Raw genomic sequence first — 13,308 nt, 5'->3', positions numbered from 1 at the left:
TAAATGGGCACGGAGCAGGGACACCAATATGGGCGGGAAATTAAAAAGATAAATTAAAAAAAAATCATTTTGGATTTGGCACCCACAAAATGCCAATAAAAAATTAATTATTTTCACAGGTTCACGATTCAAAAACATACACAAATACAAAATGTACATTTTTCACAAAATCCTACAAAATGCTAACAACTAGTGTTGCCAATATATTTTTTTCTCACAATCATCATAGTTAAAGTTCCTTTATTATTTTTAATCGTCGTTTGTGTTGATAGACATTAATATAAAGTCTGTCCACTGTCAAAAAATGGCCGCTTGGGGGAGTTATGAGTTTGCGCTCCAATGGAATCCATTTATTTTGGTTTGAACATTTGCTAAATTTTGTTGGTGGTTGTATATTTTTGTTTTAACTAAATCAAATACATCAAAGATTATGATATTTTATACGCAAATATAGTAATTAGTTATTTTTAAAACATAAAGATTTATATTTGGGTCACAGAGTTTAGATATGTTTAAAAATTTCCAAATTTCTAAAATCACAATCAAACATCACAGTATCTGTTTATTATTCCTTTAATATTTCGCGTCCTTGGGTCTCAGTCCTTCACAATTTATTTACATTTCACAATTAATTGCATTTAAACACCTGATATGTCAGAATTATAAGTACCTACTTTTAAATCGATTTGTAGACCAAAAGCGAAATAGTTTTGGAATCACATAGATTTTAACAAATCACTCTGAAGATTTCAAGCTTTCCTAACGGTTTACAGCAAAAATGGAATTGCATTTACTACCAATTTTTTACTCATGTTTTAAAATGTTTTCTCAAATTGCAGAGTATATCTTGAATAGAAATAAAAAATTAAAAATTTTTTTAGTAAAATACCTACTAAATATTAGCTGTTTCAAAACTATAGAAATGCTTACGTCGCATTTTCTCTCAAAATTAGTTGTTATAAATTATTCATGCACTTCAAAAAATTAATAGTTAATGTAATTTATAGTTTCAATGAGAAATCTAACCATTAGTAACAATTTTTTATTTTTTATCAACCTTATTTAAAAAAATAGTTCGGTAAAATGCGATGTTGGCATTTCTATACAGGAAGTTCTGTCCATATCCCTTATAGAAGTACTGGTAGATCTAATAATGATAGTCATCTGAAAATTTGTATATAACTATAATTTCTTAGGTCCTGCTCAATGAAATTATTTTCAAGATCGTGACACTTCCGATTATACCGAAAGTCGCTATCAACTCTCTTATTTTAAATAGAAAGATATATTTTTTAATGCGTTTTTGGATTACCAAAGTTATTTTAAAATAGTTTTTATAAGCTTTCGCTATAATACCTAAATTAGGATTTTTTATTTTTTTGGATTTGTACCTTCCATTTAAAAACTCAATAACTCTGCATTTTTTTTAAATTTGTAAATATTTTTTTGTTCGTTTGAAAGAGGGAGCCTAGATCCTTCCTTTGGTACTTTCCAATTTCTAAAAAAAATAACAAACCCCAAATGTTTAAAGTTAAGTTTTCCGAAATTTAAGCACTCATAACTATAATTGTTTCAAATGAAATGCTACAAGTTTTATTTCATTAAATCGTTGAAAATTTAAATCTGTATTGATCTGTATTAGCATTCCCTATACTTATGTTTAATAGTTTTCACGTTATCATAACTTTTTTTTGAAACTGAAAAATTCATTAGCTATAAGCCTTTTCTCATAGGTTGCCATGAAAACGTGAGAAAAATGTGAGAAGTTAAAGTTTTTTAAACCAATATTCAATGAATTTATTTTGTATTCATTGGACGGACAACACAGTTTTGATCAGAGTTTGTCTTTTTTTTTAATCAGAAATGTTTTTATAGCAAACTATGCAAAAATAGTTGTGGTTCGTAAGGAATTTTCTTGAATGTCAAAAAAAACAATGTAGCTTGAAAATTATCCAGATAGGTATAGGGTATGCTAATACAGATCAATACAGAAGAAAATTTTCCTCCGTCTAGTAAAATAAAAATTGTGACATCCCATTTGAAAAAATTAAGTTATGGGTACATAAGGTTTATATTTAACGATACAATTTTTAGGTCTATTAATTTTTTTTTTCAATTTTGAACACACTGGAGAACTGATCTAAGCTTTCTCTTTTAATCCTCCAAATATGATTTCGAAATCTCTAAAACTAACAGAGTTGCCGATTTTTTAAGTGACAGGTGCAAATCCAAAAAACTCAACTAATCCAAAAACGCAGTAAAAACATAGTTTTCTATTTAAAATTAGAAAGTTGATAGCGACTTCCGGTATAACCAAAAGTGCCGCCACCTTGAAAATATTTTCATTGAGCAGAACTCATTCGATTATGGCCAAGTACTAACTTTCAAATAAATATCTATATTAGAACTTTCAATTCGTCTAATGTGGGGTTTAGACGAAACAGGTTGTATATAGTTTTAAAAAAGCTAATAGGTAAAGTAGTACAAAAGACTTATAATTTTACAATTTTCACTTACTTTTTACACTTTATGATAAATTTCTCGGACAAAGCCGTAAAAATGTTGAACAGCTAGCAAAGTGGTAAGGGTTTCAATCTAGAATGTACTTAAAGCAGATTTAAATAACACATAATAGACAAAAATAAAATAAAAATAAATAAAACAAATTTGACTTAGGATTACGATGCTTTCGTTTTGAGAAACGTTAGGAAAAATCTTGCAAACTTTAAAGAGTAACTTCCTTTTTTTTGTTTTAAATATTTTTTTCAAACACGGAACTGTTAAGAAATATCTTGGCATAATCTCCTGTGACGGTTACTGTGAGGTACCTAAATCTGTCATAAACGACCCAAAAAGTTAAATACGCTTAATGATCATAAAATCGCTATATGTTTACTTCCTCCAACTTTTAGTAGAATATTAACTTGTTCTATTGCGCAATCGTCAAGGAAGAAATAGATTCAATTTTTCAATTATGTTTTTAACATTATTTCATCATCATCATGACTTATTGATGATATAATAAATATTTAATTTCTTACAAAATAGTAAAATAAGTTCTAATATAAGATTATTTACTTTTTACAAATTTTTTATTAAATCAGGTCAAAAAATCACTAATTGAGTTCAAAATGCTACCAATTTTTGCAATTTTTGAGTTTTAGCACGTTGTTCGCTTGAATCGAAATTATGTATCGTTAGGAACAGGTAGAAAATTTACTATAAGTTACGCCAAAAATGGTGTCAATTATAACAAAATTGCAAAATACAAACACTACAGTAAAAGCAAAAAAAAGCAAAAGCAAATTAAATTTTAATGTTTTTGTAAAAAAAAACAGTTAATGAAACGATTTCTTTTCTTCGAAAAAATTCGTTAAAATGATTGGAAAAGATCCTACTTATTATTTTTGGACCCGAAACTCAATTACTTTGCATAAGCATATCAAACCACAATTAAAACTGTGTCAAAACCAATGTTTCACTTAAAAAAGCACAAAACTAATCAGTTAGTTATTAATTAATTAATCACATTTGCTAGTCCCGGCGCATCCACCAAAATGAAACATTTTTTACGTGTTAAAACAGTTTTAAAATAATTACCTTTGGCTTTAGATTAGGCTTAAAAACTAAGTTTGCGCCATAATACGTGAAGGAAAAGGAAGCGATTACGAAATAAATTAGCGACAACTCGTTAATTGCATTTTAGTTAGTCTTCTCGTGTAATTGATTCATCTGCCGACATCCCAATTATTGACAAATTACCTTCTCCACTGTAATTTTTTCTAGTTCTGTGCCAAACACGTGAAGCGATGACGAATAAGTATAACAAAGTGTTAAATAAATAATTTGCAAATAATTTAATTTTGACATTGGCTCGAGGTGTGTTGGTGTAATAAAATGATTGGAAAATATTTATTATTGTGGGTTGTGGTGACAGCGGGGGCTTCGGTCCCCAAACCTAGAAGTTTCTATAACAAATCGAAAAGCATAATTCCGGATTATTACATCAAAGGCAAGTATTTGGAATTTTTACAAATTAACACACACAAATGATAATTTTAGAAGTACGACCTCCTACTCAAGGTGGTGCTCCTGTCGAAATTGATTTTAGTATGACTGTCGTCGATATCAACTCCATAAATGTGGAAGATATGGATTTTCGGTTGGTGCAAATTTGGTTTAACAATTTTCACATTTTTTTCGTAGCATGGACATGTTTTTAAGCCAGGAATGGATAGACGCAAGAATAAAAATCCCGGAAGATTTATTCGAATATGGCGATGATTCAATCACGTTACCTTCGCAATATTTTGACAATTTGTGGCAACCCGATTTGTATTTCCTCAACTCGAAAGTAGTCGGTCAGTTGGGGAAATTTATTTTTTACCAAGTTTTTTCCCGTTTTTTTTTCAGAAATTGCAACTCTGACGCACAAATTCTCCTCAGTGACTTTATTTCGCAACAAAACGATAAAATATTCCGCAAGAATGCACGCCATAGTTGCGTGTCAGATGGAATTCCAACACTACCCCATGGACACTCAATTGTGTCCAATAAGCATCGAAAGCTGTAAGACATTCCAAAATTGCCCTAATATTTTTTTTCGAAATGTCTTATAGTTTCATACAGTAACAAAAAAATGCGCCTAAAGTGGGCTCCTGGTGGCGTCACTGTTAGTCCAGAGTTAAAACTTCTCCAATATAACATCCTCCCGCTTCAACTCGAAGAGAAAAACGTCTACACGGGCGAAAAAAGCGGTAACATATGAAATAAGGTTGGCAACATTGTCTTCTCAAAACAATGTTTAGGGAATTTTTCGCGTCTCGTCGTCAATTTCCGTTTCGAGCGCCAAATCGGCCACCATTTGATCCAGACTTTTGCCCCATCGTCCCTCGTGGTGGTACTCTCATGGTTCAGTTTTTGGCTAGGCTTGGACGCAGTACCAGGACGGGTTACCCTTCTAGTCACGTGTTTACTTACTTTGGTTACCATGTTTACAGGCTTACGGACCGATATACCGGCAGTAGCATATGTCAAGGTTGGTATTTTTACCCACGAGGTGCATACAAATTTTTTTCTGCAGGCGCTCGATTTGTGGATGGCGGGTTGTATGGTCTCGGTCTTTGCCGCTTTAGGGGAATTTGTCATTGTTAAGGTTTTGGACCAGAAATATCAAGGTTTGAAGAAAAAGCAATGCGAACAAGCCATGGTAGGTGCCCTAGATTTCAAAACTATAAAAACGCCAACGTCGCACTTTTTTTCTAAATGGGATAATATAAATTATTCATGCACTTCAAAAAAAAAATAGCAAATGTATAATTTATACTTTCAGTGAAAGCTCTGATTATTAATAAGTATTTTAAAAATTTTCTTGTTTAAAAAAATAATTCGGTAAAATGTGACGTTGGCGTATAGTTTTGAAACATCTAATGTTTCGTAATATTAAAAAAAAAAATAAATTTCGATATAGGATGGGGAAAGGTTTCTGTTATTTAAAATAAAAAAGTTGATACTGATTTAAGTGTTGCCAATTGTTTGGTTGTAGGAGGCTGCGATTACTCCCTGGAGGCCGAAACCGTCTTTTGTTAATAAAAGAAGGGCCAGTGAAGGAGTTATTCCAATGTATTGGAAAAATGTGAGTGCCTTTAAGTAATTTTTGATCACTGAGAACTGACTTTGAAGATAAGTTGGCAAAATTGACTAGTGAAAGTCAGTTTGTGTTAGCCAGTGTTGCCAACTTTGTTTCAAATTAAAGGCTAAGTTCAAAAATATGATTTTTTTAGAAAAAAGGGAAGGAAAAAATTTTGTGGCACCAAGTGGATCGAGTATCTCGTGTAGTGTTTCCCGGTTTGTTTTTCATTTTCTGTGCGATATACTGGACGACTTTGATTTTCGGTAGAAGTGCGACATTGTTGTAAACCTGATGTAATTTTGTCGAAAAGTAGGTAAATGTAAAGGAAACAGGTTTCTAGTCCAGCGATTTGTGAAATGTTCAACAACTGGTTGATCTTTATACAATTTATTTAAATTACTTAGGTACACATAGAAAAATAAATAATCACAGATAGTACAATAAATACGTTTCGTTTCATTCGAATTTGTTCAAAAAGGGCGCAATCGAAGTGATGTCCTCGCAATCTGGGATGATTTTGCCCTTAAACTTGACACAGGCGTCGGCACAGAGCTGGCCCTCAAAATAGGGTCCGAACATTTTCTTGCATTGGGCGCAATTGCGAATGCAGACACCTAACGACGAATTGAAAAATCATCACAATTCCCGAAAAAAGACACTCACCAATTGGGTTCGCGTCCACTACGAGGAGCGAAGAAGCGAAGAGTAGCAAAAGGACGAGGAAATTTCTCGAGCCACTGTCCATCTCCACCAAATCTTAAATTTTTCAAAAACATTAAGACAGTAGCGATGTTGCGTCGAAAGCACAAGCAAGCCGACTAAAAATTGGTACGAATTTCATCACGCTTTAAAGAAATGGGAAACAAAGAATGTGGTGGTGAAAATTACGATATTATGCCTTATCCTTGTCAACAATTTCAGGCGATTGTATCGTATTTACCGTATTAGAAGTTGCTTCCGCAAGGACGAAGACCCGGATGTCGGGAGGCAAGTTCCGCTATCCTATTATCATTTTTTCAGCAATTAATTCGTTTTTCAATGTCGGAAACTGGGCAAAAATAAAAAAAACACCGCGCTTGTGGCCTAAAAAATATGAAAAAGAATTTATTTATAGAATTAAAGTTCATTAGCATTTCTCGGAAGTATTTATTGGTCGAACAGGATATAAGCAAGTGATTCCCCACGAGACTTGTGTCAAACTTACTTGTTAGCAATGACTTTAAGAACAGGCTTTTATTGGGACTTTGACTCCTTTATTATTGTTTCGCATTTATTTTATTTACATTAATGGAAATTTCTCTTTACGCAAAACACAAACAAACACATTTAAAGCTAAATTTAGGAAAGACACAATTTTACAAAAACTTACTTTAGTTAGTTGTCTCAGATGCGAAACGAAAACCGGACTAAATCGGGCGAATTTGTACCGAATTTATATATTTTTCTATTAAGTGCAACAATCGACGGGACATTAACGGAATTATGTCCTAATGCGTTGCGTCTTAATCCACTTTCGGTTGAAATGGACGTAATTAATTAAATTAGGACACAAGAAAAAAAAATTTGAACGTGGCGCCGTAGTCCCACTGCTGCCACCCGCTCGGCGTCCTTTCCCCTAACTTTCCTGCTAACGACCATAACAGTGCTTGTACATTATTTAGGTTAACAAGTTTAATGAAAACCATAAAAAAATTACCATTTTTACAAAAATAACTCAACCGCAATACTCCCATCATGGTAAGTGTCCCCTATGGGCCCGCAACCCGCCCCTTGCAACCGAATTATGTCACTTGTAATGACTTAACCTAAACGCGACGATGATGTTGAATAATTTCTCCGGTGGAATTTTTCCAGGATGTGTTTTTAATGATTCGGAGAAAGAAACTGACGATTTTCACTGACGCAAAAGACACGACCACCGTCCTTGAATTGAAAAAAATCATTGAAGGTAAGATAAGGGGTTTTTGTTGCGTGATTTTGGGGTTTTTTGCCCGCCAGGGATTTTGAAAATACCGCCCCAGGATCAACAGCTTTTTAATAAAGACAACACGATTATGGAGGACGACAGGATGTTGCAGGATTATGGACTGACTTCGGCCACGGCCAAGGCACAGAGTCCAGCCACAGTGGGCCTGGCAGTAAGGTTAGGTTTTTCCATTTTTTATCATTTGTTTATGTGATATCAAGCGATTGCACAGTTGGTTGCCTAGCTGATTCAGGAAAAGTCACCATTATCTAGTAACCATTACTGATACTGAAAAAAATATCCTTGTCTAAAACTGTTCATTATCAATAGCGGTCAACTTCATAAATGTTCAACAACAGAAACGATCAAAAGCAAAAGTGGTGCAGGCACCAAACCCCATAATTAGTTCTTTGCGCAATAGGTGGCACTGTTATATGACACATGGCTTTCTGGATATTTACGGTTTGGAATTACCAAATTTACGCAGTTAATAAAAAAATAGAAGTCTGTTTTTTTCTAAACACAAATTACCGATGCCAGATCTTGGAAGGAAATTTTGTGGCAGCGTAATTCCATTGCCACAAATAATGTTTGTTTTTGTCTCTACAAAATTTGATAATAAAAGCAGGGTTATGTCAAAAACAAAATAAATTTTTAGTTCAATCCTATTTAAATTCACGTTTGAGAATATACTTCATACAAGATCTTTTTTTTGTATCTACAGACAAATCATAAAGTGCACAAAGTTCATATCTTTGTTATGGGTCATATTTCAAAAAATGAACTGGTATTTGCTTCATATTAGCACAACTGCAATACGTTTGACGTTTTTGGTTTTTGAGTAATGAAGTCATTTTTTATTTTGTTAAATGACAATAAATTTTTATTTACTAAACAAATATTTCATTGACAGTGCAATTATGTATAAATGGTTTTATTTTTTTGTTTTTGTTTGATTGCGTAAGCTCTATTTTTTTATACTTACATATTCTTTAATATGGTAGCGCTCAGCTCCGTTTGCGTGTGCGTCATCTGACATTTCTGTCACTACGTTTACATAGCAGGGGCATAGCGGTGACAAACTATCAAATATTTTTTGAGGTTACGAAGTGTTTAAATTATGAGTTGTTACAAAAAATACAGATTCACAAAACAAGAACTAATAAACGCAGAATCAAAAACCTAACGAAACGCAAATCACAAAACACAATAAACGAACGGAAAATACTTGCGATTAACACCGATAACACTTTCGACAACCATGCGACGACGTCTATAATTTACTGTCAATGTCAGGTTGACAAATTCGTGACACTTGACGGTGTTGTCGAAGTGCACATGTAAACTAATGTTCAAGGATACCACCCTTAGATAGCCCTTAGCTGTTTAAATTTGCATTGTTTTTGATAATTTTTTATAGCTTTGTGTTGGTAATGAAAAAATGAAATTGATGACGCACACGCAAATCGAGCTGACCGCCACTATAATCAGCATGTAACTGAAACACAAAAATATAGACAAAAATTAATTACATTACTCAACATAACTTTTGTCTTTTGAACAGTTTGAGTAAAATCTGATGCTTCTTTGCCTATAGTACGAATATAATAAAATTTTTGTCATATCACATCACATTCTTTTTTAATAAACATTTTGTTTATCATTTTAGCATTCATGATGATATTTTTATTTCTTTTTTTAAACGTTTTTTCTTTGTTAGTTTATAAAAATTATAATAAAAACAAAATTTGTTAAAGGCTTTGAAATACCTTGTAGACGTTAGTTGTAAAATAGTTTTTGGGCACTATTACTGTTCCGACGAAAACTAGTTTACTGTAAAGCTGTTTCTTTGTCTTTAAAAATATTAGAAAATAAAAATCATATGGAAATAATTTGCAAAAACCATTCTGATTCGTTCTGCTACATTGAAGGGCTAATTTGTGATCATCTGTAAAAAATAATTTTCGTAAGTAGGTAATACTTAAAATCATTAAAATTAAAATAATTACGGATGTGACGTTATGACTGATGAGATCAAGTGGCATTATATTTGAAATCAGAAGAGTTAATGGAAATACACTATTTATGTTTCACTTAGAGAACAAAAAAAATTCAAATTTGTTGTGTAGTGTTTTTTAATCTAAAAGCAAGAACTGTAATACGCTTTGTGTAAAATTATCAAAAACCTTTTTATTTTGTTTCCTTCTTTTTTTTAACGATAACGGAGTAATATACTATCAAAACTAGGAAACAAAAATGTCACTTGTCATTTAAAAAAATTAAAATTGACGTCATTACTCAAAAACTAGCAACGTCAAAATGTATTCGAGGATTGTATTAAATGACTCATAACAACAACACGAATTTTGTGCTTTACTTTTGGTTCAGTTTGTACATTGAAAGCACTGTAGTACACACTTAGAGCCGGTTTACAGAAAGCGAAATTAAAAATTAATTCAAGATTAAACTAGTTTGAATTAAGTTGCCATTTGAAATGCATTGACACATGTCAAGTTAATTTTGAATTAAATTTTAATAGCGATTAAAATGTACTGTAAACCGGCCCTTATAATAATTATTAACGCACTCTTTGGAAATAATGATAATATTAATAATAATGACTTTAATATCAATTCCAACCCAATAAAAGTAGCAACACCGCATTTTTTCCCAAATTTGTTAACTAATGTAATTAGTGTACATTATTATTGCAACTATTTTACATTTTTATCAACTTTCTGCCATCTGCCATTTCGAGATTAATTTTCAAATGAAAAGACTCCTATATTTGGACCAGGTATTATTTAAATTACAATTTTATAGCAACGTTTCGATTTTATTATGAAATCATCTTCAGGCTTACAGTTGGTTACGCAACCCGTCCGTAAGAACAATTGACGGTCAAATTAAAGACTAATGTTGCTAAGAACTAACTTAAAACTAACTAAAATTGTATTTAATTAAAACCTGATCCAAAAACACCAAAGAACTTTTTTATTCGTACATTTATATTAACGTTATTTATAAAAATAATTGATAAAATGCGATATTGGCATTTTGATTGAATTCGGATGAGAAGTGTACTTCTCTTATAATGTGCATTTCTGTCTATGAACTGTTCTGTTCCGTGTACTTTCTAATTTGGTCAAAGTTTTTACTTGATTTTCAAAAAGTAATTTTAAAATTGGTTGAGGAAAAATGTTGTGTGTATAATTGCAGAGAGTCAGTTGATACGTTTGAGCACTTGGAGTTGACTCCATATTCAGCTCCCCCCGACCTCCCCGACGTCATGAAATCTCAGGAAGCGAATGGCCAGGAGCAATCTTCCTGAATTTGTTTCGAACATCGATTTTTGGATAAATTCAACCAAAAAAGTGGTTACGAAACAAAAAATAATTAGTTTTCATTTTTTCTTGCAATTGAATTTATTATAGGTATCTGTAATAAACTCAAATGATTACCGGTTTTTTTAAGTTTATTTATTGCATTAATGAAAAATCATTACAGTGTTTGTATAATAATGTGATAGTTTTTTATCTTAGGTAATGTAATAACAGTGTTCATGTTTTTATTGTTTCTTTTTTTTTGTAACATAACAGCTTCTTCTACGATCATTTTTTGTATCATAGGTTAGACTGAATAATTAACTTAGTGTAAACATTTTTTTTGGGAAAGATTCCAATGCAAATTAAAAGCGATTGATTTAAGAATCTCATTGTTATTGTTTATTTCCTGTTCAAGGCTTTTACCAATAAAAACAGACAAAAATTTAGTCACTTGACTTGTCCGCTTTATTACACACAAAGATACATTTATTTTCCGTCGAGGAAACTTCGCTCGATGAATTGCAGCGTCTCCACTTTGCTCTGCGATTTTGAAACCACGTTTTTACCTTGAAATAAGCATTATTTCTATCCCTTGTTAGGCATTGTTTATTTACCTGTCGATCTGTGAGTTTCAACGACTCTGCCAATAATTTCCTATCTTCTGGGCTCAAGTATTTGTGTGAAGTGAAACGTTTTTCTAGAGCGTCGGTTTGATTCGCCGTGAAGCGAACTTGGCCACCTTTTCGTTTGGAAAAGTGGCAAAACTGCGAGAAAAAACTCAAAGGTGGGTAAGTGGGCCATAAGTGGGTTCTCGGCGTGTATAAGGTGGGATAAGAAACGGCTGAAAAAGTCAATTACAAACTATTCATCATTCATGTGTGACATATCGGATTTATTGATGAAATCGATATTAATTATTGACGGATATTAGGCCCAATTGAGTGTCAAAGCAAACAAATCAATCAAATTTTTGACAAAATGATTCGGAAAAGAAGGGAATTTCCTGGTTTATGGCCGCATAATTCTACTGAAATTCGCGATAACCTTGTTAAGAACTCTCTTTTTATCCAATTAGTAACCGCTAGTGCGGATTAAGGTCTTCCTTTGGCCGTCAAAACGCGGCGAAATAATTACGATTGTGGATATTTCGGCGGAAGCTTGATTTTATGGTTTCGGACAGTGATAACGAAATACGCCATTTTTGCCAAATTAATAAATTAAAGATTGATTAAAATAAAAGTAAAACAATATCCAAAACCTTTATTGGACGATTTTTCGAAAAGTACAACCCTTTTTTTCTTCTAATCAACTGCCATTGTTAAAATACTGATAAAGACTTGACTGTATACCCCCCTAAAAGTTTATGTCCAGTACCTAGCTATTCATAGATAATATGCTGTATTTGATATTTAACATTTGAATGCGTTAGCCGCTAAAATGGAGGCTTTGATCAATTAAGCTTTAAATGTAATAGGTTTTTTAAGTTTTTTTTAGCCAAATAAAAATGGCACCGACTTGGATTCGAAAAAAATATGAATATTATTTATGGTATTGCCACTTGATTATCGCTCTTTCGAGACAGCTAATTTGGTTATAAAAAATTGACTTCACTAGAAAATAAATTATTTATTATTTATTTAATCATTATTTTAATTATTTATTTTTCTTACTTGTAGATTACGCGGAGAAATTTTCATAATAAATTCAAAATAAAAAAAATATCTGTTATAAATTATTCATGCAGTTCAAAGAAATAATAGCTAATGTAATTTATAGTATCAGTGAAGAGATCTAATCATTAATAACTATTTTACAATTTTGTCCATCTTATTTAAAAATCATAATTCGGTTAAATGCGACGTTGGCGTTTTAAAACAGCTAATACGTATTTCTTGTCGAGAAAATCTGTCATTTGTAAATATAAATTTTGCCGATTTTTTCCTGGTTTCACAAATTTTGGCGAAATTAAAAAAACACTTACCTTTGTAGACATCGTAGCCCTCGGCTTTGTGATAATAAATTCTGTCATTTAGGCACCAATTTGTGTTGGCGTACGGTTCACTAACCGATCTGTAATACTGAAAATTCGGTTTTTGTAAAGTTTTTTGCAAGATACTACTTTCAGATGTTGGATTTTTGTCGCACTTTTTTTCAGAGTCGTTTTTTAAGATGTCGTCGATTCGGAAAGACATGATCGAAAGCTATCGCCGAATTGTGCTCCAATTATTTAACAATTTATTTTATGAAGTGAGATAGTGGTTTAGGACGGGATTTACGAAGAACGTGGCGATTGGTTAGTCTTATCAAATTGCAGCGACTATTGTTTCCGCTTTTTATTCGATTAGATCCACTGCGTCCTTCCTTCCTTACGGCTCCTTTACTCT

General features: G+C 32.2%; 3 protein-coding genes and 1 non-coding gene across 6 annotated transcripts; 2 read left to right on the top strand and 2 right to left on the bottom strand.

Moving 5' to 3' along the window:
* The first annotated feature begins 3,756 nt into the window (after positions 1 to 3,756).
* alka (alkaliphile) lies at positions 3,757 to 6,077 on the top strand. 2 transcript variants are annotated; one of them, XM_015982276.2, is made up of 10 exons: positions 3,757 to 3,820; positions 3,880 to 4,012; positions 4,063 to 4,162; positions 4,207 to 4,361; positions 4,414 to 4,569; positions 4,620 to 4,757; positions 4,809 to 5,038; positions 5,084 to 5,209; positions 5,546 to 5,635; positions 5,784 to 6,077. In XM_015982276.2, exons 2-10 carry the CDS (start codon positions 3,898 to 3,900, stop codon positions 5,916 to 5,918), a joined length of 1,245 nt encoding a protein of 414 aa, XP_015837762.2. In that variant the 5' UTR covers positions 3,757 to 3,820; positions 3,880 to 3,897; the 3' UTR covers positions 5,919 to 6,077.
* Positions 6,004 to 7,140, bottom strand: Eh (Eclosion hormone). Of its 2 annotated transcripts, XM_015982599.2 has the most exons (3): positions 7,002 to 7,140; positions 6,296 to 6,388; positions 6,004 to 6,246 (listed from the first exon to the last, which is right to left on the bottom strand). In XM_015982599.2, exons 2-3 carry the CDS (start codon positions 6,375 to 6,377, stop codon positions 6,089 to 6,091), a joined length of 240 nt encoding a protein of 79 aa, XP_015838085.1. In that variant the 5' UTR covers positions 6,378 to 6,388; positions 7,002 to 7,140; the 3' UTR covers positions 6,004 to 6,088. The 2 variants fall into 2 exon arrangements, with proteins under 2 accessions (XP_015838085.1, XP_064212533.1); XM_064356463.1 differs by lacking the exon at positions 7,002 to 7,140 and having other exon boundaries at positions 6,296 to 6,527.
* An 80-nt stretch (positions 7,141 to 7,220) lies between these two features.
* EloB (Elongin B) lies at positions 7,221 to 11,370 on the top strand. Its single transcript, XM_964142.5, has 4 exons — positions 7,221 to 7,369; positions 7,487 to 7,580; positions 7,631 to 7,775; positions 10,818 to 11,370. The coding sequence occupies exons 1-4, from the start codon at positions 7,367 to 7,369 to the stop codon at positions 10,927 to 10,929; spliced, it is 354 nt and encodes a 117-aa protein (XP_969235.2). The 5' UTR covers positions 7,221 to 7,366; the 3' UTR covers positions 10,930 to 11,370.
* On the bottom strand, positions 11,367 to 12,879 carry LOC103315017 (uncharacterized). Its single transcript, XR_010333922.1, has 2 exons — positions 11,539 to 12,879; positions 11,367 to 11,490 (listed from the first exon to the last, which is right to left on the bottom strand). It is a non-coding gene; the product is annotated as an uncharacterized LOC103315017 (transcript).
* Between the last annotated feature and the right edge of the window lie 429 nt (positions 12,880 to 13,308).

The sequence above is a fragment of the Tribolium castaneum genome, chromosome 4 (assembly GCF_031307605.1).
Source record: "Tribolium castaneum strain GA2 chromosome 4, icTriCast1.1, whole genome shotgun sequence".
In the NCBI taxonomy this organism is placed as follows: Eukaryota; Metazoa; Arthropoda; class Insecta; order Coleoptera; family Tenebrionidae; genus Tribolium; species Tribolium castaneum.
The sequence above is the reverse complement of the archived record's forward strand: the minus strand, read 5'-3'. Positions and strand labels throughout refer to the sequence as shown.

What these genes read in the sequence shown, in the direction of transcription:
- Eh (XM_015982599.2), bottom strand. Translation starts at nt 6,377, where the DNA reads ATGGACAGTGGCTCGAGAAATTTCCTCGTCCTTTTGCTACTCTTCGCT. An exon ending in AGTGGACGCGAACCCAATTG is followed by an intron (nt 6,247 to 6,295) that starts GTGAGTGTCTTT and finishes ATTCGTCGTTAG; the next exon opens with GTGTCTGCATTCGCAATTGC.
- alka (XM_015982276.2), top strand. Translation starts at nt 3,898, where the DNA reads ATGATTGGAAAATATTTATTATTGTGGGTTGTGGTGACAGCGGGGGCT. An exon ending in CTACACGGGCGAAAAAAGCG is followed by an intron (nt 4,758 to 4,808) that starts GTAACATATGAA and finishes AACAATGTTTAG; the next exon opens with GGAATTTTTCGCGTCTCGTC. An exon ending in TTCCAATGTATTGGAAAAAT is followed by an intron (nt 5,636 to 5,783) that starts GTGAGTGCCTTT and finishes TGATTTTTTTAG; the next exon opens with AAAAAAGGGAAGGAAAAAAT.
- EloB (XM_964142.5), top strand. An exon ending in ATTGAAAAAAATCATTGAAG is followed by an intron (nt 7,581 to 7,630) that starts GTAAGATAAGGG and finishes TTTGCCCGCCAG; the next exon opens with GGATTTTGAAAATACCGCCC. An exon ending in ACAGTGGGCCTGGCAGTAAG is followed by an intron (nt 7,776 to 10,817) that starts GTTAGGTTTTTC and finishes GTATAATTGCAG; the next exon opens with AGAGTCAGTTGATACGTTTG.